Source organism: Podarcis vaucheri (assembly GCF_965113315.1).
Source record: "Podarcis vaucheri genome assembly, chromosome: 5".
Classification (NCBI taxonomy): Eukaryota; Metazoa; Chordata; class Lepidosauria; order Squamata; family Lacertidae; genus Podarcis; species Podarcis vaucheri.
In genome coordinates, this window is record NC_138763.1 from 103712490 (window position 1) to 103733421 (window position 20932).

Consider the following 20932-nt stretch of genomic DNA (forward strand, 5'->3'; position numbering starts at 1 on the left):
GAGAGAGAAGTCTCTCACACACAAATCCAGCCAAAATTAAGCACTTTTAAATCTCAGTTTTGGGATCTCTCTTGCTGGAGTCAGTACTTGGACTTGTCTGTTTATGGGAGTGCAGGCAGAGTGAAGGTTGAAGCTAGTTGTAAAACAGTCCGTGTTATAATTCCCTTCTAAATGGGCATTAAATTATTTATTGAAACAAGGTAATAAAACTTGCTCCTTATTCATAAGCAACACCACTGAAATGAAAGAGCCTTAAGCCCAAGCAAGAGCATTCAAGTTTGTTATCACAAATTTTAGAATGAAAGCCTCATGACACATTAATATAATACTGCATATAATGTAAGTGTATCAACCAATTTGCATTATACTGTATCTTTGTAAATGCTTCCATTTTTAAAAGGTGAAGAGTCCAGAATTTGGTACTTTGTATAATTAACATTACTTACTGTGGTGAAGGCTTTTTAAAAACATTGCAATTGACTTACTGGTGAAATTTGAAATAGGCTGGTCTAGAATGAACTGAGAAGAATTATTTACAACCTGCAGTTCTGAGCAATTTTCTGAACCACACAGTTTTTAACACATAGCACGTGTTTATTTTGCATATTTATTTATATTCTGTTATGGTTCAATGCATAAATATTTGTAATTGCTGAAAGGAAAATAAATGTGCAAGTTGCTTAAAAATAATTTTAAAATAATATTTTTTGCTATCAGCCCTGTTGCGTCATTTTTTTGAAGCAAGATTACAATTAGTGGGGAAATTAAGTGTCCAGGCCCACCTTGTGTGTCCATGTGTCATACACAAAATTCACTGAGGAAAGCTTGTAAATTTATAAGATTTTATTACTTATGTAGTTTTCGGTTTATAGATCACTGCGTTTCAAATATTAAAAAGGTTTCAAAAGTACTTGTCAAGTATTTCACCATGCTGATCTTCTTTAGGCTGCTATACACAATTGGCTGGCAGTAAGCTCCACTGAACTCAACGTATAGGATTGTACTGCTAAGTGCATCAAACTAGGGTAGAGTTCTACTATTGTATAACTTTTGAACTCACAGTGCTTCATTTTTAAAAGGAAATAAGTAAAATTTCTACCTCAAAAATAAAAGTGAGAAAGGCAAAAGCCCACATCTTATAGGCAGGAATGTGAACAGATGCAGAAAATCCTAAAAACAAGGATGGGGGAATCACATCCAGTGTATTTAATGGAGGGCTGATGTTGTCTCATGCATTCATTCAGCCTTTATTCCCATAATTTAGATAATTAAATCATAAAGGGGGGTCCTAAAACATTGGTAATCCAGACATACAAAAGATTCAATAGCCAACATTAAGTAATATTAAGTAACTTTAGATTTGACTTTTAAAATCTCTGCTAAATATCCTGAAACCAATCTCAGTAGTTTCAAGAATACCATCCCTCAACAAATATTGCATTACAAATTCTTTGCAAGTAGATACTTTAAACTTCAAAGGAGTCACCATTAGGTGTCTCCGAAGAGTATAAAAGAGAAGGCAGTCCAAAATTATATGGTATATTGTATCTAGTGTATTCATACCACAAGAGCAAAGTCTTTCTGGAAGGGTATTTTTTGGAACCTTCCAAACAGTACAAATGGGGGGAATGCATATAAACGGGCTAGCATAAAAACTCAATGATACAAAGCGTTATCTAAATTATAAAAATTAGTTGGGCATCATTCCATGACAAGGCTGCACACCTAAGTAAGCAGATGAGCATACAGAAGGCTGAGAAGGGTAAAGTTTTTGAAATACATAATTATTGAACCTATATTTATTTATTGCCTTATATGGGGAATAAAATATTAAAGGAAAAGCAAATGTTTTGTTAAATATTAGCATAATCTTAGATGTCAGTGACGGGACTGCCATAGCAACAAGCTAAGCATAACAACGGTCACGTTAATTCTTACCACGTTATTTTAGAATTGCTGTCCAATACACTGAAAGTGGCTGTTTTGTTTTGTAAATAGATACTAACGAAGCAGCTTAGTAAATGACAGAATATATAATGTGTCGTAAATATAGCAAGTATTAAAAATGCAGCATTGACTTTCTTATATATCAATGGGGTTCAAATGTGCTGCAGTGAAATGAGTTTTGATACAACATAATGCAAAGTTAAAGCAATGTGAAAAGATGAAGGTAGTATTAAGAGTAAATATATGAAATATATTTATTTTTATCTTAATTATATGGTACACCAAATAGCTCTTTAAACCCATGAATGTTAATATCCAGTGTTAATAGCCAGTGTGTGTTGATACTGAGCAGGTGTGAATCTTTACTGCTTTAGATTTGCTGAAAATGTATTTTAAAGTAAGCTGTTCTGTCCCTCCCCCATTTTTTAAAAAAGGAAAGTAAACTCTCAATACTCTGTGTTTAATTCACTAATTCGACTAATTCAATGCACTGTTATTTTTATTTTTTATGTGGAAACAAATTGTGTGTTGAGGGGCAAAACTTTGTTCTACATCCGAAGTATCATTTATATAGGTTTACCAGTTCGGTGCCAAGTTCCCTATGAAATAAGACAGTTAAGTCCTATTGAAATCGATGGGAGCTGAAGGAGAGCGCTACAGTTTCCTCCTTCCTTTCCATGGTGGTTGTGCGGATTGTGACCATAGTGTAGTGTTAGAAACAGCCTTACGTGCTGCACTGCCGTTCTCAGCTGTGCTTCAGGTCTGATGGCTCTTTCGCCACCAGATGCATCTCACATAAGGAAATGCAGCGCAAGTAAAAACATGTGTAGCTAATTACATGTACAAGAGAATATTAAGTATAGTAATTTTGTCCTTGTGTCACCCAAAATCTCAGTATTAAAAGACAACAGCATTTAATATTTGCCATTTCAAGTGCCATATTGGAATTAATCATTTATGTAGTTTTGATTTATGAAATAGGAAATGTGTCTTTCCTAGAATATTTCAAGTCTCTATCAAGAGTTTTTAATCCTTAAAAATAAAAAAACTGTTGTGTTTTAAATATATATATATCCTGAAAAGAGACAGACATGAAGAGACTGAGAGACATTTTTTTAAAAAATTGCTTGAAGTAAACATTAAGAAAATGAAAAACAACAACCCCATAATATGGCTCACTGACAAAAAAACAATTACTAAATTCTCTGTCTTAAAATTCTCATACCAGAGAAGTTTGGTTCAGAAGTATCCAGGTAATTATTTTCACTTTCCAGAACCATTTAAGTGTTGGTTTATGTCATCTCCAAAAGATAAAATCATACAATAATTTAGAAGGAATGTATACTTCACATTTCTGTTTCTTACTGAATAAAATCAAAAGTAAACTTGCCACCATATGCTTCCATGATTAATGTAAACAAATAAAAGATAGATAAAATGTTATTGTGGATCTAGAGCTAGTAAAAGTTTTAATTCATTTGGGTGGGGTTTATATATTCATCTCGCTACTGCATTTTGCATCTGAAAATATAATTTATTAGTGGCAGATAACCAGCATTTAAGATAATATTACAAATCTGTGCCAATGCAGAAATATTTTATAGTCTACTATATACTTGATTCATGATTTTCTACTTCAGAATAAATAATGGGAAACGAGTGTTAATTGAATAGGTGGGTTAATGGTTTTATACAATTTTCGTATCATAGTATCTCAACACAGATATCAAAAACATTCGTGTTTCTTCTCCGTCTCAAAAGCAAGCAGCAGCAGCAGCAGACCAAAGCAAAGATGAGACAAGGTCCGTGGGAAGCCAAATTTTCTGAGACACTTTCTAAGGATGGCAGGTGCCTTTTTAAAATGGCCAAATGTGGACAAAGCCGGGGGGGGGGAAGAGAGGGAAATTGGCATGTATTGCAATATTTGTAACTCGCTGCTATATATACACTGTCAGGCTGCAGTTCTAGTTAAGACAAATAGGCTGTTTTCCCTATACTAGCTGTTAGATAAGATGCCCACTAGACTAGCAGTAGTTACAATGTGAGCTTTGCTGTTTCAAAATAAGCTTAAATATAGACAAACAATGTAAGTGGACAGGAGACCAGATAATTTCAGTGCTGTGAATTTCTAGTACTTCTTAGGAACTTGCATTTGGAAAGGGGGATTAGCTGCGCTGTGGCCTGCCTATGAGCTGCCAAGGAAAAGGCAAGGTGGTCAGTATCCCAGAAGTGAAAAATATTTTGAAATAAAGCAAAACTATACAGTTGACTTCTTCCAGTTGATATATTTTCCTGTCAGTTCTTAGGAACAAAAGGTGCTATTTCTAATGAGAATTTTTCTCATGGCAGTACATGGGCAAATATTTGTCATAATCCTGTCAGCAGAATTTGAAGAGAGTTGAGTCAAAATGAGATGATGGCAATTCTACATCCAGGCAAGAGCCCCGGTCAGGTTCCCTAACTGCTCCCTGAGGCTGCAGTCTTCTACCATTTTCTGAAGAGAAAGTAGAGAAGGTTTGGCAAAGTATCTTCATAGAAGTCAGAGATTTTGTGCTTGAATATTGGAAGGCATCCCTAAAAAAATGTGCTGGGTAATTGAGCATTATAAAGCTTGTGCGTATCTGTGTGTATGAGAGAGAGAACCCGTACAAAATACGCTGATTTACAAATACACCAATGGGGGGGAAATCTATCTATGTATCTATTTAAAATATGAAAGTGGGATTTCAATTGGTTGATTGAAATGGTGAGATGTGACGCAAAAGGACACTTGGATGGGTAGAAATGCTGATGTGTGCCAAAGCAGGCCCACCAAGAAATATGGTTGTTGTTGTTGTTGCTGCTGCTGTGTGTGTGTGTGACAGAGAGAGAGAGAGAGAGAGAGAGAGAGAGAGAGAGGTGGGGGGGGGTTGTGCAGGCCTTGCACTTTCTTTTTTGCTCACCCTTTGACTGAATATCTCAGGGCTGAGATATGTGTGATGGGTCGGTCTATCTACAGAGCAGAAGAGAAAGAAAGCCACTGCAAAGGGTGGTGGAAGGGTTTGCGGAACACCTTCTCCGCCCTCCGGAGCGAGACGATGTGCGGGTTCAGCCCCCTTTCCAATGCAGGTCTGTCTCAGCCCAGCAGCAGCTCGGCAGACCTCGATCTGCCCACTCGCCCGCCCAGGCGGAGCTGCGAGTCAGAGCCCAGGCCACGAAGAGAGACAAAGGGGGGATGCCGCCCTGGGCAGGGACGCATTCACACGTGAAACGAAGCCCGAAGCAGCAGAAGCCAGCCCCAGTCCCAGGAGGGCGCACGTTGAAAATGGAAAAGGAAAGGCGGAGAAGAAGAGCCCACCTTCGTCCCGCGGCAGCGCAGACGCCTCGGGCGCCACAGTCGCCAGCAGAAGTTCGCCCGGGTCGGGGGGGGGGGAAGCTTCTTGGGCAAAGGGAAGTTTCGCCGAGGACGCGCCGCCTCAAGAGCGCTCCATGGGGAAAGCCCCGAGCGAGGCCAGAGAAGAGACGGGGACACCTGAGAATCTCTCTTTTCACGCGTCTTCCCTCATATATATATATATATATATATATATATATCGAGGCGGCGGAGGCTTCGTTTCCTCGAAGAACTGGAAGGATTCTCTGGGCTTGGAAAGTCGGCAGGAAGTGTCAGGTGGGGGCGGGCACCAAGGGCCCTTTCCCCCAAGTACTTGGTAACCAGCGACGGGCTTTTGGCCCGACTCCCCGAGTCTGTTCGGGGGGAGGATGGAGAGAGCGGCGAGTCTCCTCAGGATGCGCCCCCCCCGCGTGGAGCAGCCCCGGGGCGCGTGGCCGCGAGGGGGGCGCGCGAGGCCGCCCGCCCTCCCGCTCGCCTCGCCCCTTCCTCCCTCCCTCCCTCCCGGCGCGCCCCTGGCAGCTGTTTCTCTTCCAGCCCCGCCGCTGAGCTGTCTCGCCCAAAGGCTGATCGGCGCTTGACTCGCTGCCAAGCTCGTCGCCAGGCCGAGCAGCCTCGCCTGGGCTGTGCAGCTGCTGGCGAGGGAAGGGCGGCAGAAAACAAGGGCTGCTGCTCCCCCCCCCTCCGCTCTCTCTCGTCTCCGCCAGGGGCTGCCCTGATTTCCCTTCCCCGCCTCGGGCGCAGCTTCTCCAACGGGGCCTGCGGACGCCTTGGCGCTGCCAACCTGCAGCCCGTTCCCTCTAAAGATGGAGCGAGTTTCTCTCCGGGCTTTGTGCGCCTCGCGTGCCTTTCCCTCTTTGGCACCGAGCCGGGGCGGGGGAGACCAGGCGGAGGAGGCGCCGCCAAAGTTGAAGGAAGCCAAGCGCCTTTCTGCAGCATCTGGGCACGTCGTGGGCGCGCGCGCGCGCGCCTGGTGCCTGTGTGTGCGAAGCCCCCACCGCCCCCGATCCCACTCGGGCTCCCTTCTTTCTCTGCCGCTGCACCAGTCCTCCGCCCCCCCCCCCGCCGCCGCGTCACAAGCACAAGCCCGCACTGGGCTGGCAGAAGAAGAAGAGCTCTTGCGGGCTCGCAGGGGCGGCGGCCAAAGGCAGGCGAGCAAAAGCAGAGCAAAGAGACCTCGGGGCGCTGCAGATCGGGCGCAAGGAACCGTGTGTGTGTCGGCGCGCGCGCGCGTGCGAGAGCGAGAGATGCCTCTGTGCGTAAGTACGTCTTCCTCCTGGGCTTCCGCCGCGCGCTCCCTCTGCTCGCCTCGGCCCGATTGCGCGAGTCGCGAGAGAGAGAGCGAGCGGGGGGAGGACGAGGCGATTCCTTTGCCGCTTGCTTCAAGGGCCGCCTCCCCTTCAGATGGCCTTCAAAAACTTTTGTATCATTTTTGAAACATGGCCAGAAAGGACCACTGCTCCCCTTTCCCTTGACTGTATTTTTAACTCCTCTTCCCCCTCTTACAATATTTGGAATATTTTTTCATCTCCTTCACTGCACTTTGCTTTGAGGTTTAGGTACTTCCTCAAACCCTGCTGTTTTCTCTCCTTATCTGGGGGTTTATTTCTTTTGACCAACCCATCAGGATTTGCGTAGTTTGCAAGCTATGAAAATGTGATATTTTAAAAATGTTTTTCCTTTTCTGAATAGAATGCTGGTGCATTCTCCTTCCTCCCCCCTTTCTCTCTCTCTTTTGGACTGTCTGGAATGTATAAGAGAATCTCCTGTGTGGGAAAGGCTATTCGCCTGCACCCCTTTGAAAAGTTAGCCTGATACAAGTGGAAATATTTACATGTTTTGGTTGCCCAAGCATCCTGGCATTTTCTTCTGCTTCTCATCCTCCACCCTAATGGAAACACAGGGCTGGTGCATTAAAAATGCTACCTCCAGGACAGGTGCCAACTTCAAGGTAAAAAGCAGTAAAATAGGTGATAGAAGGATAGGGGGGGGAGAGCAGACAATCAGGAATTACAAAGTCTATCTGAAATTATGATTGAATTTTGCCATCCAAAATGGGCGAAGGGAAAAGTTGAAAAGATACTTTTTCTGCATGCATTCAAAAGGGGTGAAGAGACTCTTTCTTTCTTTCTTTCTTTCTTTCTTTCTTTCTTTCTTTCTTTCCTTGCCTACTGAATTATTCAAACTGTCAGTGGTGAATCCAGGGACATTAGCATGCACCAGGCATGCTGTTTGTCTGTTTGCTAACATTCTTCATTCAAGACTTGTTAACTGCCAGACAAGCTTAACACGCTCCTCTCCTCTCCCCCCTTTCCTTTCTCATTCTGCCTCCCTCCCTCACAGTGTCTTTCCTTCTCTCTCATGCCACCCCTCTCTGCCTCTTCTATTGTTGTTCCTGGGAGCTGGCAGCCAGGGGGGCAGCGGTGGCAGGGAAAGCATGTGGCTGCGAGGCTGGAGCCCTGTGGTTGCTAGGGAAGGACCGCCTTCCCATATTTGCCAGGCCTGTGTGCACTTGCAAAATCAAGAAATGCCACGGAGATCACCGAGTGTCTTCCATCTGCTTTCACAGGAGACCACAGAACTGCAAGGTGAACACACTGTCGTCCTCTCTCTGCTTCTTGTCCTTGTGGCTGGATTCCTACTCTTCCCCGGGTAAGAGTCAGTCCCTTCCTTTGATCCTTCTGATTATTACGTCGCAACATTTCACATTTAGCAGCATTCACAACAGAGTGGGGGAACAGAGGAAAATTGCCGAGAGGAAAATGAAGTTTAATCACTCAGATTGGATATTGGTGGATTGTCCTAGGATTCGCTAAGTTAGACCACCTAACCAGCAACATCTTCATTGGCCTAGCCGGGTCTCAGTCCGGCTTGCTAAAAATGACGGCTTTAGATTTAAGGATGTTGTGTAGTTACTGGTTTTTTTCCCCAATTTCTGTGCCTATCGTTTTCATTCTATCATTTTGTCAACCTGATTTAAAACCAGCAACCTTTCTTTTTTCAGAAAATCAGATGCATGGTTTGTTTTTGAATGCAAATGTTCTGGGTCTTGTGGCAGTTTTGGTTTTGCTTCACTGACAAGTTTTCATGAGTGGTGTGTTTCCTTACCTTTTGGTGCGTATGTGGAGGTATACATACATGATACATAAAAATTATTATATAGATGATACGCCTTTTTACCAGAATGGCACTTTGCAGAGATATGGCACTGAATCAGATTGTGTAGTCTGTTCTGACTTTTATTTGACCATGCTTTCTCTAGGAACTGGAAGCTTTATACTCTCCCTTATTGCAAGGCTTTGCGTGTCTGTCTGCATGCTCACATGTATCGAGGAACCGATAGGCTTTTAAAAAACGACAACATTTAAAACTATATTCTTTGGTAACACAATTCAGTGGCAATAACCTTTGCCCAAGTAGTGCAATGACATGTATTTAGGCACATCTGTACCACACGTTATTTGATAAGGAGAGGGATTAATATTATAATCATACAGTTTACATTATTTTTGTAAAATCCCCAGAGGAATTGAAGTATGTCACTGCACTATGTATACATATTCCGTCTATGGCCAGTCATAATATATGGATGTCTACTTTTTAATTATTCATAACAAAAGCATTTATGCAAATGCTTTTCTTTTTCTTTTTTTACTGGAAACCAATGTATACATCAAAACAACATGTGGATATGGATGCTCTTTTGATGAACTTGACAGTCAGCCAGTTTGGCAAACACTGTACATTTTAGATATATTCATACTGTGCATAAGCTGAACCTCTAATATGCTTAGTTTTATTCATATCCCCAATTAAAATATGCATAGATAAAAAAGAAAGTATTGTTCTTTGCTAAATGAAAAAAATACTTGGATTGAGCTTTCGTTTCTGATGCCGAAGCTTCTTCCTCTTTTTTTTTTAGACAAGTATGGGAGATTTCAGTTTAGCCAAGGAGGAGAATGTATTGCAATACATCTGCTTGTGTATCTCTTACATTTAAGTACACTTTAAAAAATAGGTGGGGTTGTGAAATTGCAAATACGTAGAACATACTTTCTGGTTTGTATAGAGACACTTTTTAAACAGAGACATTAGCCAATATGAGGATGGCAGCCATGTAGTAGCTCTTGTGGAGAATTGTTTAATGGTAACATAATGTAAAATGCAAATAATAACATCTGTATCTATAGCTGATGTGTGTGTTTATGCCGATAATCTGAGACCAAAGAGATAAAACATTCTGGAGGAAATACAGCATTGGTTTCTTCATAGTTCAGAAAGGCCTATGCCTTCCCCAAACAACTGTAATAGAAGTGTACGTATTAAATCGCTACCACTTTTTAGCATTTGTACTTTCAGTAAATTGCATCCACGTCCAAGATTTTTATGGCTAATTTGTTTTTGTGTTATATGAAGAAAAGTTATTGTGGATACTGAGGGTAATTTATTATGTTGGAAAATCACATTTGAAAGCATACTTAAGATAATATTCTCTTTAAATTAACTATAGGAATTTGGGGGGATGTGAGAGGAATTAAATTGGATAAATTGGTAAGAGATGAACAGGAACAACATGATTAGGTTATTTACTCTTCTGCAATTTTCATACCATTGTAAAGTAAGTACTTGCAGAGACGGTGATCCTAAGCCAAGTCAGTGGAAGAAAGGCGTATTGAAATTAATGGGAATAATTTCAGGGAGTCTTTTTAGGACTAGAATTCTAGGTTAGTGCCAAGACAGAAATTGTGATCATACGTGAGTGTGTTCCTGTAATATATAGCATGTACGGTGGTGTGTACAGATAATAATTGTGATATTTAGGTGTTGAATATGCTACAAATAAGTTGGGATTTTACCTTTCTTGTCCTAACTTTGTCTTTTTCAAGGGTTTGGCAAGGAAATACGGTGTATCAAAAAAGTGTTTCCTTCATGAAAATCTACCAGCATTGCAGGTTTGGCTGTACCAAGTACTGAGCAGGAAGGGATTCCTTATTTAAAAGTAAAATTCACACCAGAGCTAGACAAAGTTGGGAATCCTGAGCTCCATTATATGCAATACAGCCCTACTGAAGTAAATCTATCTGTGTTTACAATTGCAGTCAAGCACCTCACTGAAACACAAGTGACGCAGCCTTTTTTACAAACCTGAAATCCCTCTGATCAGCAGTTTTGGGGGAGGACAGGAAGGACCGGATCCTTTCCTCTGGTTCCTCTCTGGAATGGCTGATTGCCAGGATTTTAGCTTTTAAAAATCCATGTGTGGGAATTACAGGGGCAGCTCCCAGCTCTGCGCATGGCCTGCTATCCAGCCTGGGAGATGTACACAGAATCCTTCCTATCATGGCAGAAGCAGGTTATTAAAGGCACTACGATAGACGTAAAAAGCAGAAGGGCAACCAGCCGTAAAATAAAATGAGGCCTGAATTGACCACTTCCTAGAAACAGACAGATTGTGGTTAGATAAATAACCGCATGTGAAGATAATAGATGAGAATGGATGTCCTGAGAGCCTTCGTTTTCTTTTAGAAAAGTACTATTTCCTATTACACCAAGTATAATGGAACTGTAGTTAAAAATTCAGCAAAAGCATCCGGGGGGGGGGGAGGAATTAAGCAAGATTAGGGTAGGTGTACTCCCCCCCCAAATAGTACATTTATTTTATTTTTGAAAAATGCAGAAAACAATGAAATAACGTACAGTAGTACCAGAATTTCCCCACATTTAGTATGCGCAAATATATGCATACTAAATGTATATACTAGATGTATATACTATTGTACATCATGCAGGTTTTGGTGTCTTCGGGTGTCTTCCCGTGTACGGGAAGACACCCGAAGACACCAAAACCTGCATTCCTGTACCCGTGAAAATCTACGAAAGCAAATATTGTACATCATCTATATATTCAGAAAACATAGATAACTTTTAAAATGATAAATGGAATTCACTTTATTGTCCACATTTTTCCTGCAAAAAAGTTCCATTTTCTTAAAAATTCACAGCTTCTCGAGCTGAATACTTTTGCTTAGCCTCTGTCTTATCTTCACAGGATTCTTGTTATTACGGAGGTACCTTTCTTCAGCGTCAGTGCACAAGAGCCTTACGTTCACGCCCATGGGGTTTCTTGTTTAAGATAGACTCATCGTACTCGTGAAGGGGGTGTATACAGAGTAGGTTCGTGGAGATCCCAAATACATAGCAATCAGGTATTGCAATGGAAAGGGAAAGATAGGAATGCGCTGCCACGTAGTAAAATGTCCATGTGAACTGAGTTCAGAATAGTGAGCCTTTCCCATGAGAAGGAAGCTATCATAGCATCTTCTGGGCATTCCATGATCATATCTTGCCCTGGTCATATCCTGATGCAGCTACTGGTAATAATGAGTGGGTTGCTTTTTTTATTACCCCATCTGTGTGAAAGTGTAGCCATGCGTTGCTAGGTTAAAATCTTACTCAGTTGTATTTTGTAAAGCTGTATGTGACTGGGCTGGATTGAGGAAACGCACACATTTTAAAATGGAAAGAGGTATTGAGACCCAAGAGCTGAAGGGCCTGATTGTAGCCACATTGAATTCTGTGTATGCATACACACAAACTGCAGATTAACATAACGAGAGATCCTTGTTGAAGAAGACATACTGGGACTGCTATATTAGGTGTATTGATAAAGCTAGGTAGATGTATCGTAAGGAGTATGCAAGGCTAAAACTGTGATTGAAATTTGAGAAACGCTTGAGTTAGGCCTTGAATGACTCCAGCATTGAGTGTACAGTCAATGGATAACCCAGTCTTTTGGGTAGATCAAAAGCTGCATTTATATGATTGAGAAATTGGTATTAAATGCTCAGATTGGGATCATTAAGCACTAGTAAATCTTGGCTTTCTGTAACAGTTTTTAAGAATAAAATCGTAAGTGACAACAGTATGTTAAACTGCCTTCCTATTTACTGGGGCATTAGCTCTTCTACGTAACAGAGGTAGCCAGCCAGGATGGTGTTCTCTAGATATTGCACCACAACTCACATTATCCTTTGGTAACATGGCCAGGGGTCAGGGATGGTTGGAGTTGTAGTTCAGCAACACCAGGAGGGTACCATATTGTCTATTCCTTCTCTATAGTATCCTCGTCACAGATCTTCAGGAGAAATCTTGCAGAGTATCCCATGAATTTTAGAATTTAGACAGGCTTGGATTGGAAGGGGCAGGCACTCTTTTGCTGTGACGCCACAGCTGTGGAACTCACTTCGTCAGGAGACTTGTGGGATCCAGTTTTTGGTTCTCTTCCACGAGATAATGAGGATGTTTCTGTCAGAAGTCATTATTCAGAGCAACTATATTTTGCAAAATATTTTGCCATGGTTTTTATTAATACTTTATTTTGTTGAACTGTGACCTGCCTGGAGAGTATACATTCTAGAAAGTTGGCTTAGAAACATAAACGATAATAATGCTACATACCTTGTGGTGATTTGCACCCTTTTGCAAGCATTCTTTGTGGCTTCTGTTGAATCATAGTTCAGTTGAATCCATGCCTGTGTCAGAAAAACTAAGTCAGCCAATGCAGGCCTTCCCTTTGTAGTTAATAAGGGATTATATGCACAAGAGAGACAGCTGCAAAGTGGGTTCCCTTAATGTTTTAATTTTTTACAAAAAATACTTTTTAAACTAGTGCTGTAATTATTTTATTTCCTACTTTGCACACTATCTTTCTCTGGACAATTCCTGTGGATTTGATTCCTTTTAGAAGTGTATACATTGGCCTAATACAGATGTAAATAATAGTTCCCAAACATACAGCACAGAATCATGGTTTACGTCAGTAAGCTAAGCTGTGATCCCAGAGGACATATATGTATAGAAAAGCATCAGTGAGACCTTCCCATCACTTATAAGCATATATATAAAGTATAGTTTGTGTGGTGCAGTTGTTATCCTTAGCCATGGTTACTGCAAATCGTTTGTGTACCAACCATACTTCTATATCCTGACTGGCAGACAATCCTTCAACTTTGATTATGTTTTCAAATATACAGGTGAAACTTCGAAAATTAGAATATCGTGGAAAAGTTCATTTATTTCAGGATTCAACTTAAAAGGTGAAACTAATATATAAGATAGACTCATGATATGCAAAACGAGATATGTCAAGCCTTTATTTGTTATAATTGTGATGATCATGGAGTACAGCTGATGAAAACCCCAAATTAACTATCTCAGAAAACTAGAATATTAAATGAAATCAGCAAAACAAGGACTGCAAATAGAGCAATATTGGACCTCTGAGAAGTAGAAGCATGCATATGTACTCAGGGCTTGGTATGGACCCCTTTTGCATCGATTACTGCCTCAATGCGGTGTGGCATAGATGCTATCAGCCTGTGGCACTGCTGAGGTGTTATGGAAGACCAGGATGCTTCAATAGCCTCCTTCAGCTCTTCTGCATTACTCGGTCTCATGTCTCTCATCTGTCTCTTGGCAATGCCCCATAGATTCTCTATCGGGTTCAGGTCAGGCACAATAATCCCATGGGCATTGAATCAGGTTTTGGTACTTTTGGCAGTGTGGGCAGGTGCTAAAGTCCTGCTGGAAAATGAAGTCAGCTTCCCCATAAAGCTCGTCTGCGGAAGGAAGCATGAAGTGCTCCAAAATCTCCTGGAAGATGTCTGCGTTGACCCTGGACTTAATGAAGCACAGTGGACCAACACCAGCTGAAGACATGGCTCCCCAGATCAACACAGACTGTGGAAACTTCACACTGGACTTCAAGCATCTGGCATTGTGTTCCTCCCCATTCTTCCTCCAGACTCTGGGTCCTTGGTTTCCAAATGAGATGCAAAAGCTGCTCTCATCAGAAAAGAGTTTTGGGGAGCCATGTACATATGCATGCTTCTACTTCCCAGAGGTCCAATACTGGTCTATTTGCAATCCTTGTTTTGCTGATTTCATTTAATATTCTAATTTTCTGAGACTGTCAATTTGGGGTTTTCATCAGCTGTACGCCATGATCACCACAATTATAACAAATAAAGGCTTGACATATCTTGCTTTGCATGTCATGAGTCTATCTCATATATTAGTTTCACCTTTTAAGTTGAATTACTGAAATAAATGAACTTTCCCACAATATTCTAATTTTCCGAGTTTCACCTGTATTAGGTTCTAAACCACTTTGAGGGGTTTTTCTGAAAAATATAAAGTGGTATAGAAATGAAATAAATAATAATAGTAATACTTAACAATGAAAATAAACCCTTGTTGAACATTATAGATTCCTAGGACTGCATTACTAGAGCTGCACATGTTGATGGGAATATGTTTTAAACTGAGAATAATTGTTTCTGATTCCAGCTAATAAGTAACACAAAGTAGTTCTCTTGATCTAATAAAAAAAAAGTTTTCAGGAATACTGCTTTTAGCCAAAACATCTTAAGTAGAGTAGAGCCAAACTGAGGGAACCATTTTGCAAATGTTCTTTATAATGCTTTCCTACAGCAGGGCCGCTTTTTGACTTTTTTCTTTTCATATGACTCAGAAGGACATGGAAATGCTCCCTGGGCCCAAGGGGCTGAACTTCTGATCCCTGCCTTGGCATCCTGCTGCGCTTCCGTTGGCTGCCCTTACAGCACAGCAAAGCCAGGGCGTATTGGCCTGCCCACCTCAAGCACACAGGGCTCTGTTTCATCTTGCTGAGTGGCGAGGGCAGGAAGTGAAATAACCGCAGTGTGGCACACTACGACAGCAAGAGTTCGCCTGGTTGTCTGAATAATATAAAATCCATTTCGCCGTGAGGCACTGTGACAACATCTCCTTTATGACATATCATGTCCCCTTTAAAGCATGCCTTTTGCCCTGAAAATATTTTGGGGTGAGAATTCCAAGGTATCGCTAATCTTAACTCTGAAGACTTGTTGCTTAGGATGTGCCGTGCCAGCATGCAGGCTTTCAAAATGAGAAATTATGTGTACTTTGAGGAGTTTGGAATGAGTATTGTATTGAATTTAAATTATGACTCAGAAAGATGCACAACAAAGACCCATGCAGCTTGCCATCCTTTTTTCTGCTGAGACCTTAGTAAGTTTTTTTTTTTGCTAAGATATTATAGCATGCTTTGATTTTCTTTTAACGTTGCTTTTATTCTTGCTATCATTTGCTATATGTTTTTGTTCCAAGCTCTGACATAAAGACATGTATTGGAGCAGACCCATCCACTTAGCTTCAGTTTAAGGGCTTCTTTATAACATAGTTAGATCATCTTGCACAGTATTTCACTTTGCAAGACAGAGTTTTTGTAAAGGGAAGAAAATAGGTATCAAAAAGTTTATTTTGACAAAACCGTTCATTGTTGGTACTCTATCGTTTTAGCAGTGTCAGCCACATTTATGTAGGATTTGCGTACTTAAATCCTATTCCTCAGTAAATTTCCTGGTACGTAAGACCCATAGATTTTAAGGGAGCTCATTTCAAAATGAAGGGCTTGATCTCCTCAACCCCTTGCTCTACCCTTCCCCTCTCCAACTTCCCTGCCAGCTGATCTCTGTGCGGAATTTCCTCTTCCTCACTAGGCCCCTTCCACATTCGCACAGCTGCACACAACCTGCTCACCTGGGATAGACGGAAATCATCCCCTGGCAGGCACAGGAGTGGTGTACGTTAAATAGTAAAAATTATTCTGAATATAGCCGCAAATTCTAAGTAGGGATGAAGATGCTGTTGTTGGAAAAAATACTGGTTTTGTATTTGTTACTTTTCTGAGTTTCAGTGTTTAAGTTCCATAAAAGTTGTTAGGGCTTTTGCAACCATTGCCTTATCCTAATTAACTATGGCTAATAAGGTAAAGTCAATATAATGAAAGGGAAATAGTTGCAGAAGCAATGTTCATATGTTATGTGGCAAACCAACTTGCGTTTGTGTTTCAAGTTGAGCCATACATTTTTTGAGACCATGATGTTGTTTTTCCTACATTACCACATATTTCTAAATACAGTAGCTAATTTAATAGGAAATAATGTGTAATACATAATTAAAATTGTAATTCATCACAAGCTAAAGTTATGGATATGTGTAATTTTAATTCCCTCTGCATAGCATTATTGGCAGGTGTCATGATATGGAGAATAATAATCAATTTAACATTTATTTTTTCTTTTAAGTAGGAATTGTGTTATGTAGAAGTCATAAATAAATGTAAAGCACAAAGTAAGCTACTAAAACACTTTACATTTTGGTATTTAATTGACATATGGTGCAGAATGATATAGAATTATCTATAATAATTATCATCTCTGTTTTCGACACCACAGTCTGTTTTCTGTGTTGTATAAAAAGAGTTTTAAGAACTATACCATAGTCCTACAATTCAATATTGTGATATAGTACATATTACAGTACAGTGGTATCTCGGGTTACAGACGCTTCAGGTTACAGACTCCGCTACCCCAGAAATAGTACCTCGGGTTAAGAACTTTGCTTCAGGATGAGAACAGAAATCATGTGGCTGCAGTGGGAGGCCCCATTAGCTAAAGTGGTGCTTCAGGTTAAGAACAGTTTCAGGTTAAGAACGGACCTCCAGAACAAATTAAGTTCTTAACCTGAGGTACCACTGTACATCTTTGCTGCCCATGTTTGTTTTTAAAGTCAGCAAATTTTGCTAGTCAGTCACTCTTTTGATAAACCACAGCATATTACATTCTCAGGCTCTAATCCGAAGTTTCTTGTGTCTCTTTATTCCATTGAGTTTTAATTGGACTAATACATTACTGTAAAGCAAAAAAAAATTAAGCACAGGTGTGTGATATCCATAAATGCAGGGATCCAAGTGCAATTTCGGAGCTTCATGTCTGGACCTGTGTTTTGAATATCTGATCACTATTTTTACTAATTGAAACAACAATAAAATGTGGTTTTAGACAATGTTGCCTCTGCATTCATGTTGTTAGACTTTGCCCTATTAGGTAGTTGTAGGATCTGAGATGTTTAAAAATAGGGAGAAAACATATTTGAAGGATAAAGAAGTTGTGCAGTCTCAAGGCTCAAGAGGCAAGTTTACCATGCCCCAAGATTTGTTTGACATGTTACATTATTTGTAGTTTAAATTGCCTTATTTTTATTTGCTTTTTGACAAAAAAGTCTTCAAGGTAGCTTAGAATGGCAACCATAAAATTCCACACCAAAAATAAAGATAGATTACACTGCAATACAGAGTTTCATTCATGTTATTTATAAAAACATTTACAGTGGTACCTCGCAAGACGAAAAGAATCCGTTTCGCGAGTCTCTTCGTCTTGCGGTTTTTTCGTCTTGCGAAGCAAGCCCATCAGCGGATTAGCGCTATTAGCGGCTTTGCGGGCTTAGTGGATCAGCTGATAAGCGGTTTAGCGGCTTAGTGGATCAGCTGATAAGTGGCTTATCGGATCAGCTGAGAAGCGGCTTAGCGGATCAGCTGTTAAGCGGCTTAGCGGCTTAGGATCAGCTGATAAACGGCTTATCGGATCAGCTGATAAGCGGCTTATCGGATCAGCTGATAAGCGGCTTAGCGGCTTAGGATCAGCTAAGTGGCTTAGTGGCTTGGGAAAAAGGGGGGGAAACCCCCGCAGGAACTCGCAATACATTTTCGTCTTGCGAAGCAAGCCCATAGGAAATTTGTTTTGCAAAGCACCTCCAAAACGGAAAACCCTTTCATCTAGCGGGTTTTCCGTCTTGCGAGGCATTCGTCTTGCGGGGCACCACTGTATATATAGCTATTCATTTTAAAAAATCAGAGCGGTTTAGAACAATCATACAGAAAACCACGTAATAAAAGCCATATTGCCAGATCTTTTGATTGTGCTGGTCCTGAGGTGCAGGGAGAGATCCTGAGATGCTGTGAATATGGCCCAGTGCCTGGTGGGCCAGGATGAAGCCTAGTAGGCAGAGGAGGGATGGTGGTGGGAAAACGTGAACGTTCCCAAGCCAGGCAAGAAATAACCTGTCCCACCGCTTCTCTGAGACTGTTCTCCTCCAACTGCATCTGCAGATCTTTAACGGTGGCAAGCATGGTGCGATGACATCCAAGAGAAATAGCACCAAAGAAAACTTCAAGACTGGACTTCGATACTTTAGAGAAGCATCACCCCATCCCACATAGAGACTGAAGCTTTTTTTAAAGCACTGTAGAAGAATGGACATTAACCTCTGAAATTTGCTGTCTGAAAGAAATTATTTGTGTTGCTTCACGTTCTAGAAGCAAGTGTAGTAGCAAAATAGTTCTAGTTGGTGACTTGAGTAACGTAGGTCTGCAACAGTGTTAGAAACTGAGATAGGAAAGCCAGGAGCTAAATGGCGCCTTAAACCAAGGTTATGGGCGCAACAACGACACACTTTTTATAACAAGAATACAAAGCTCGAAATGAATGAACTGCAGCTGAAACCTTATGTTCATTTTTCACATGGTCTGGTCCTGATCTGAAGGCTTCAAAAAACAGCCACGCTTCCCCTGCCCGCCCCCTTCATATTCTGAAGAGGGTCTCTTCTCCAGTCTTCAGAGAGTGGCTGGAAGTGGGGAGGCAGAAAAAGGCCCTCCTTTCCTTCCACGCTACAGATAAGCCCTGGATTCTCCCTACACCCCCTTTCCTTTGAAGTATGGTGTGCACACGGTCTCAGAGGCATGACGCCTCTGGCACTGGAGAGCATAGAATTGTGGAGTTGGAAGGGCCCCCAAGAGTCATCTAGTCCAGCCCCCTGCTATGCAGGAATCTCAACTGAAGCATCCATGACAGATGGCCATCCAACCCCTGCTTAAAGACCTCCAAGGGACTTCCTTGAATTCCTGGTCAGCGCCTGGCACTTCCCACTTGGAAATACTTAATTCTAGTTCTGCACCACACACCAGATACTCTAGGAAGCCCACAACCAGGACATGACAGCCACCCCAGCAACTGGCATTCAGATATATACTGCCTACAAACACAGAGGTTTCTAGGTAGCTGTTATAGCTAATAGCCACAACACACCTTTCATGAACATGCCACACACATCCTGTTAACAGCATCTAAGCCTGTAGCCATCATCACATCTTGTGGCAACAAATCTCATAGTTTGACTATGTACCGCAGGGGCAGATATTGTGGCGCACCCCATATTATGTTGTTGGACTACAATTCCCATCAGCTCCTACCAGCCCCCATACCTGATGGCTTCGGTTGGTGGGAGTTGTAGTTCAACAGCAGCTGGATTGTACAGAGTGAATAAATTTGTGCCTAGGAATCAATGTGCTAGAAACCATTGTGCTTCATTGGATGACTAGTGTTACAGAAGATGGGCAATGAAGGTGATCCCCTCCCTGTGGCTGTTAATTGGCTACATTCATTAAATGCTATGCGAGGTATATTTACATTGCAAGCATATGCATGTCTAGGCAGAAGTGCACCCCGTGGGATTCAAGTGGACTTGCTCCCCAGCACATGGACGATTGCAAACCTCAGGCTAGCAGCCTATTCACTGGTATATCCCGCTGAAAAATCCCACATGGGATTTGGGAGAGGACAGCACTGTGAAGTTGCAATGGATACACACTTGGAAGTCACAAGGCTTCCTTTCTGAACAGGCAGCTCTGGAGCTGCACCATACACAGATTGCAAAACAAAAAGGCTCCCCAAATGCAAAACAAAAGTTACCCCCGAAATGCCTTTTTTTTGCCTGCCAACTTCTCAGCCACACAAGACTAGCCCTGACCCCGCTCATTCTCCCCTTTGCTGCCCCCCAAGCAGCCCCGACTTCTAGCATCCCTCCCCGCAGGCGCCTCACAAAGTTTCTCCGTCCCCCCGTGGCGAGGCTTCCTCCAGCGGTACCTGCCTCTGGGCCACCTCCGAGTCCCAATAGTACTTTGCGGCCAGCAGTTCCGCCACCAAGGCCAGGCCCAGCCGGGGCAAACGCGGTGGAGGAAGGAACTCCCTCCGCTGGCCTCAGCCTCGCTCGGCGCCATTTCTGGCAGGGCTGCAGGGAAACCTGGGGGCTCCCCTCTTCTCCCCCGGCCATCACCCGCCGCCATGGCCGTTTCCCCGGACTCCAACTCTCGGGCCCTGGACTCCTGGCCTGGCGCCCCTGAGAGCCCGGTGCCCTGGTGCCCCGCACCACTATGGCCTATGGGTAAGACGGCCCTGCCCGCTGCTATGGGAAAGTATGCCTTAGTTTAAGAACGCTTTGGTTTAAGAATGGACTTCCGGAATGGATTAAGTTTGTAAACCAAGGTACCACTGTGTTACAGTGGGGGAACTACACTTGTGACTATCACTTTTGACAGCTGCTACACTTTCAGACTGCATTCAGACAGTCCTCCAAACCAGAACTGGAGAACTGGGATTTGAGAGCTCCTCCTTTCCCTTTCCTCTTGCTCACAACTAAGTATATTACTTTCTGGCCTTACCAAATGCTGCTATGTCTAGGTCACCGAGCAAGTTTTGAGCAAGCCCTCCAGGCCAAGGCTGCAAACTTTCCCCATGACTTACTTCATGGTTTGGAGGATTGTCTGAATGCAGAACTAGTTTAGTATCTAGGCTGACTCAGACACTTGCTTACATATTCCCTGGTGGTTTTCTTTTTGCCCATCACAACAGTTTGTATTGTGATTGAGTTAAGTGT

At 42.0% G+C, this 20932-nt stretch overlaps 1 protein-coding gene and 1 long non-coding RNA gene across 11 annotated transcripts in view; one reads left to right on the forward strand and one right to left on the reverse strand.

Annotated features, from left to right (window-relative positions):
* LOC309532705 (uncharacterized protein) overlaps window positions 1-20932 on the forward strand; it is a 187706-nt gene that overhangs the window by 88164 nt on the left and 78610 nt on the right. For 2 of the 10 annotated variants that reach the window (XR_014219957.1, XM_082223357.1), the window contains exons 1-2: window positions 6661-7268; window positions 7887-7969. Coding sequence is in view for 2 of the 10 variants with exons in the window: in XM_082223357.1 (XP_082079483.1) it covers window positions 7237-7268; window positions 7887-7969 (115 nt within the window). In the remaining 8 variants the exon portion in view is untranslated. The other 8 variants (XR_014219952.1, XM_082223356.1, XR_014219956.1 and 5 more) reach the window with 7 other exon arrangements.
* Window positions 3610-5359, reverse strand: LOC309532745. The gene is made up of 2 exons (XR_014220000.1): window positions 5285-5359; window positions 3610-4441 (listed from the first exon to the last, which is right to left on the reverse strand). It is a non-coding gene; the product is annotated as an uncharacterized lncRNA (long non-coding RNA).